Source organism: Ruditapes philippinarum, unplaced genomic scaffold (genome assembly GCF_026571515.1).
Source record: "Ruditapes philippinarum isolate M1 unplaced genomic scaffold, ASM2657151v2 ctg988_1_1_1_1, whole genome shotgun sequence".
Lineage (NCBI taxonomy): Eukaryota > Metazoa > Mollusca > Bivalvia > Venerida > Veneridae > Ruditapes > Ruditapes philippinarum.
The window spans coordinates 401,193-408,412 of NW_026864886.1; the positions used below are offsets into that span (position 1 = coordinate 401,193).

General features: G+C 30.1%; 1 protein-coding gene across 1 annotated transcript; it reads right to left on the minus strand.

The window, feature by feature from the left end:
• Positions 1–2,630: 2,630 nt before the first annotated feature.
• LOC132727162 (oncoprotein-induced transcript 3 protein-like) lies at positions 2,631–6,586 on the minus strand. Its single transcript, XM_060712584.1, has 6 exons — positions 6,461–6,586; positions 5,809–5,955; positions 5,223–5,350; positions 4,606–4,729; positions 3,943–4,005; positions 2,631–3,216 (listed from the first exon to the last, which is right to left on the minus strand). The coding sequence occupies exons 1-6, from the start codon at positions 6,498–6,500 to the stop codon at positions 3,185–3,187; spliced, it is 534 nt and encodes a 177-aa protein (XP_060568567.1). The 5' UTR covers positions 6,501–6,586; the 3' UTR covers positions 2,631–3,184.
• Between the last annotated feature and the right edge of the window lie 634 nt (positions 6,587–7,220).

The following is a 7,220-nucleotide window of genomic DNA, read 5'->3' on the forward strand; positions in this document are numbered from 1 at the left end:
TCTATGCCATATTATTTATTATATAGCTGGACTTTTCGACAATAAAAGATTATTTTGACATGAAGAAATAAGGATATGTATATGAAAAGAACATTTTTTCCCCACATAATTATTTTTCTATTACAAAGTTTTGCCGGCAAACATAGTTTTATTTCATTAGGTATACGTTTGACCATGTAAGTTTTCTTTTGAGTAACAGATTGACGATGCCAAAGGTGTAAATGCCTTCACAATATTTTCCAGGCCACAAATTGGACTCGGCAGCACATTAAAAGGAATTTCTTTGATTTATTAAATTTAATCAAAAGTAATATCTAAACCCTTCATATTAAAGTACCCTTAACACAAGATGATAAATATTCGTTTTCATATATATATAAATGTTCGGTTGTTTTTTTTTAGCTAAACACTAATTTGGAACTATTTCGAAAGAATATTAGAAATTGAATTCAAGTAACAAACCTCTTGTGCAAATACATATTGATCCATTATTTTATGTGAAAACACAAGTTGTATCATAACTTTTCTATGTGTAAATGAATATTGCACCATTATTCATTATTTAATCTGCTGCAAATACGTAGTGTACTATTATTAAATGTGTAAATAAGTATTGTACCATTATTTCATGGGCAAATACAATTTGTACTATCATTTATTGTGCAAAAACATACCGTACCATAATTATTATTTTACGTGTCGAAGCATATCGCGCCATTTTTTTTATGTGAACATGTAAATACATATTGTACCAATGGTTTATGTACAAATTCAAATTTAACCATTTCGCATTGTGCAAAAACATACTGAACCATACTTATTCTCTTATGTGCAGAAACATATTGTGCCATTAATCTAAGTGTAAATACATATTGTACCGTTATTCTATGTTCAAATAGATATTTTTTCAATACTGACAAGCAGTTTAATTCCATATATTTTTAAATTTAAGGATGTTTTGGATACTTATCGTCTTGGCATATATTGTAAATCACCCAACAATTTTTGCATACAATATTTTACTGGATAATGGTTGTCAATACATATAGAGGATGTTTTTTTGTTTGTGTGTAAGATGAAATTTTATTTCATCGAGTGGGCCTTAAAAACAGTATTCTCACGAGTGGCGTAGCCACGAGTGAGAATACTGTTTTTAAAGTTCACGAGGTTTGAATAATATTACATCATACCACAACCAAAACAAAAAATTCTTTTTATCTATGCAAATTAAACAATTACCGAAATTTCTCTTATATTTACGGTTAATTTAATCTGTTTTCAGTGATAGAGCCTCAAAAAAAGTAGAATTTCTCATTAAAAACAAGAAGTCATAGGCTGAAAAATAAGTAAAATGGTGGTGATAGTATTCATTTTATTAGAAAAATATGTCTGATCGCTTGTTTAAATAATAAAAAAAAATTCTAGTAACCATCTATCCATATTTCTGTTACTGACTGCGGATTTATATCAGTCCTGGCTATGTTAAATGTAAGCGGCCGCCATTTTTAAAGTTGTGTATTTCACTGGATAAAAATAAGTGTGTTTGATTCTGAGGGATACCATTTGGATTTGTTAGTCATACACCTTTTTAAAAGAAAGAAAACTTATTTGAGGATTGTAACAGACGATAAATAAGTGTTGACAGATGTGTAAACATTCAAAAAAGTTGATAGGGATTGGAAAACTTGGAAGCCTTACGAACGCTGGATTGTTTACATATTTTTCGACTGAAAGCTGCCATTGCTTTTTAAGTTTTCATAAAGCATACGGCAGTTATTGCTCGTAGGATACTTAAATATCCACAGATGTCAACAAGAGTAGTTTTGCAAGTGGAAGGAATGTATTATTCATACGATATTTAGTGATTGGTAATTTGAATGAATAGAAGTAACTTACTGTAAGTTTTTTTTCTTTTTATTACTTTTGACATATAATTTATTTTTCAATTTCAGCTCTGCTTTTCTTTAAACAGCCTGACATTGTCGGAATAGTCACCAAAAATAGAATTGAGGTACCACATGGGAAAAATCTTAAAAAAGTAGTTTAGTCATTGAAAAGTGTGAAATTATATTTTTCACTGTGAAATTATTAAATATAATTTTCATGGATAAATAAGTAATCCACTGAAAAGCATAAAATAAACATGTATATTAAGACTATCATAAGCTTTACTTCTTCAAATTTACTTTTTATGAAGTTAATTATTCTAGAAAAAATTTTACTTTTCCGACGAAAGAAAAACAAACCAGATAAATGATGTTATCTGCATTGAAAAGCAAAATTAAATAATCTTAAAGTTATGCTTGATTTGTTTCGGCGGTAGAAAATGTCAATTATTATATAACGAATACTACAATAACGATGAACAATCTCTGCAAATAGTATATTTTCGGAACGAAAACGGATATACACGCTGTCAGTTTTTTGCTTCCACGGGTCCCTTTGCTGAAAGGCTAAAATGGGCAAACTGCTACATATAAATGAATCAGGTCAGGTGTCAAAAAAACAAAAAAAAAACAACAAAAAAAAACAAAAGTTCGCGTTCGTTAAACATGTAAATTTTCGCATCAAATGCATTACACATAAATTATATCAATTTTAGGAATTCTTCTATAATATTTATCTTTAAATTTGTCGTCCCGTTAGACATATCTCTTAGTGACAATATGCCGTTATTCATACAATGTAACGGAAGTGTCATATTGGAGTTACCATGATTCTTGCCGCATGAACACAACTGTTTATGCTACTAAATTCTGAATCAAACGACAATGATATTTACTAATGGTTTGTTCTGTTCCAGACCGTGATAGAATGTGTAATCGGTTGTTTTACATGTAACATTGCCATGTTACACATGTCATTAAAAACGAGGCTGCAGCATTTTCAAACTTTTTCCACACTAGCCGGCTTTATTATTCCCCATTTTCCTATTTTCTATATCAAGATAGAAACTGCAGTTTCGTAGATTACATCATAACTTCAAAATTCATTAACTTCAATGATAAATGTTAAAATGTAATACATAATTATGTGATTATTAAGATGAATAACTCTGATCAACGTAAGGATAAAACCACACATTTTAGGAATAAAGGTTTTGCTATCATTTGTTTATTATACATGTATATCATGCGTTTGCAAAATTCCTCAGATGGTAGAGTAAGATGTACAACATTTTTTTTCACCCGGTAATGACAGAACCGCCATTTATATCTGAAAAATAAACATGTACATAAAAATGCGTCAAACAATTTAATCTTCTCGACCCTTTCCGTCAAACATCGAAAAAGGACCAGTTATAAGACAGAAAATAGGTTAAGAAGTAAAAAGTCAGGCCTGTGAATTGTTAGGTTCAGTGTGTTAGTTTACTTCTAGTATTATTATCATGTAGATGTTGATCTTGATAAAATTAACTTACCGCTATAAAGTTAAATGCACATTATTTTATTTACAAATTTGTATGTTTTTTTTAACAAACCGAACAACAACTTAAATACTAGTTATAATATTTTGGATTTGAATGTTGTCTTTTGACCAAGAGTATCCTGAAATTTTCTTTTTATCAAACATCAACCAAAATATTACCGAACAGTACTTTGTTTTCAAACACATGGCAAACATATATATGTTATAAACATATGGAGGTCAACGATTCATTTAAAACAAGCAATTAGTTACTTTTTTCTCTATTTTCATGTCTATATGACGGTGTTTTCGTATCGTGATGTGTTCATGAGGACGTAACAAACGTCTTAACGTGCACATACTATCAAAATTTAGACAGAGTCTCTAGGATGCAATAATGAAAATGCGTTCAAGCTCCCATATGAAAAATTGTCTAAGAGTAATAACAACTCTGTGTCATTTGGGTCATTTTGTGACTTTTTGATACAAAATAAATAATATTTTACTGATTCTAGATATGGGTATCGAACATACCTTTACATCCCGGTTGGTACCCAGTTTGTGACGTTTGGTGTCGTGAACAAGGCACACCAGTACCTTTAAATAGAATTCAATACAATACAAATGTCCAGTAAGCATATTCAAAACACAGAAATATTTGGCTGTTTCTAACAAAATTGGTGCTGTCTTTTTAATTCAAAAACACTAATTCGCTTCTTACATTGACTGTATATTAAACAGCCGCCGATTTTTTTAGTAAATTAAACTTAATTGATATGCGTTTTATGAAAACAACAAAAACTTAAATCATAAAAAGTGAAATTTCAAACACTGCTCTCATTTGCTCAACAAAACGAACATATGTTTGATATATATTTTATAGGTGTTTTAACTACTAGATGAAAATCAAATTGAAGATTTAAAGGACAAAGTCTGGAAAGAAAAAAAACAAATATATCATTAATTGTCTAGTGAGCAGTTCAAAGAATGACTATAAAGAATAAAAGTGCAAAACATTGATATGAATCCGCTGCAACTTAAAATAAAAGAAATCCATGTGAAGTTCGATTAATAATTTCATGCAAAATGGTCATGCACAAAAATGAATAACTTTCGATGTATGCTGGAAATGACTTTTATACACATGCAATCGTATTTTAATACCATTAAATAAAAACATCAAATTCATTTATTTACCTGCACAATACGCCATACTGCATCCAATTGTTGGTTTCAACTCGTACACATAGAATGCTCCGCAATTCTTTACTCTTATTGTGCTCTCGTATCTACAGCAGTTCATTGAAATGGAACCGCAAATCTTTTTATCAGAAAACAAAATTAATATAAAATATGGAACCTCAAACGACACCCTCCTCTAAATAGTAATAAAAAAACCATCAAAATTGAAAATCACAAGATTGGCTTGATTGTGCCCGTTCATATACAGAAGTTGTAGTAAATGCAAGCTTCCATTAATTAGTTGTTACTTTCATTATTAGCAAAAAGGCATTTTGACTGCTTATTAAACATATATTAAATCAACATTTAAAAATTTGCCTTTGGACCCGATAATTAAGATAATTTGGCTGAAAAGGGATGCTTTTACCACAGTTCCATTCTTCCAAATTATGTCCTGTGTATAGATTAAACCAATGCATGATAGCAATCATTGAAATTCTTTACAATTAAGTCATATCTCTTTAGTTACTTTATTTAAATGATGAATAGTTGATGAAAAGAAACAAATTTAGGGCCAATCAGAGGCAACAAGTATTTAAATATACTTTGATGTACTGAAACATAATTATTACCTGTTTCACCACTATGTCGTCAGCAACAGTAGGATGCGTTCCATTCATCCAAAATGGCGCATGTGTACCACAATGATATTCAGAAACACAAGTAGTCGGAATCTTGACAGGCATTGAACCGTTTAAGCCTGAATTAACAATAATATTCAGAAACACAAGTTGTCGGAATCTGGGCAGGCATGGGACCGTTTAAGCCTGAATTAACATAATTGAATACATTGTTTCTTTTCGGGAACGTGTACCTGTCTGCGATGTCTATTTAGTTTAATTAACTAATTTAAAAGAACGTATCGTAGGCTATATGAACTCTAAGCTATACTAAGTATTTAATAATAAATTCGTATTAATAAGTAAGTTGTGTATTTCAAAGTCGTGATTTCTTTTACCATCGTGATCACTTTAATCATGTGGATATCTTAATATAAAAACACGTAAATAAGTACAAAATAGAATTCAAAAGGAATAGTATGCACATAAAAACTATAAATATTCCTTCACTTTGTCAAGCAGATGTATAAAATAATCCGCCAGTTTAACAGCGATTCTACATTCTGCAAAGTGATTCTCATTCTATTATTGAATTTACCCTGAGTAAATCTGTACCAGCCTGGTTGTAAATGCATATCGCATACCATAGGTTCAAAGTGGGCTGCATCTAAGGAGTAGTGGTATTCAACGCTCCTGTACTTGTTATTTATCTCAATGCTATTAGTACATGGATCTAAGCTGCAAACTATGAAATATAATAAGGAAAGCTCGTTACATTACAAAAGTGTATAGAAACTTCAATTTTGAAATATCTCAATCTGCTATCTACATCTTTGTTTATTCTTATTGATTTTGTTACCGTTACGCCAATTTTAGCAAAGACGTCGACATACCTCTGCAGGCGATCTTTCTGACTTGCCTTTACCAATAACTTACCAGATTGTTTTTCATTTTACTGCAATAACTGAATTTCTGAATCAGCGGCGACGAGAGACATATGACTTTAAGACTCGTGAAACCCAATGCTGCAGATCACTTGTCATCAAGGTGAGCTCAAATGTTGAAACTGTTAAGCACTTAATTGTATGACAACTTAAAATAATTATGTTTTATCAAATCGTTATTATAAGAAATTAAAAAACAATGACACGTACATACAAAAAAGTCATTCGTACTTAAAATACGTCGGTATGATCGATATTGTAAAATTACAGTACGATTTCTAGCAATTAATCTCGAGACATACTTACCAACTTGTACAACTACAGCAATAAACCAAATCGTTAACATGGTTCCTTTTTTGTAACCAACATACAAGCCCTAGTATTCTCTGCAATAAAATATAACAATTCTATTTGTTTATGATATCAAGTTCCTTTATCTAATAAGGACACACGATAAATCTATATATAGGCCATGTCTCAAGATATAAGTATAATAGATTTTAGTCTTAGACTAGTAATATGTGTAACAGCAAGACATTTGGTCGCTAAACAACAATTGCCATACACATCATTGTCTTGTTTACGACTAAAAGCTAATAATACAATAGGTGTTTTTGCCTAACAAGACACAAAAGTAATGAAAGTAACTACGAATATTACACGTTCAAGAAAATTGTCATTTTTTGAAAAACAACAGTTATGTTTTAATTTTATTGACAACTTGACATGAAGATTTATTTTATGTAAATCATGGACGTACATCATTGAATAATAAATGAAAGGCCTCTCCACAATTGAATGAAAATCGTCAAAGCAATGACGATGTTCTTGTGGTGAAGGCCACAATATAAAGCATGAAACATGTATTTTTATAATTATAAAACATGTTTGACCCTAACATATTTTCTAAATACAAACAGGTCTTATGATTGCAATATTCCTGAAAAGTGATTGAAATAATTTTATGTCGAATTCAAAAATAATAGAAACAAATAAATATGAATTTGAAAAAATCGTAATAAACGACAAATAAACATGTAGTCAATAATAAAAAAATGATCAATAA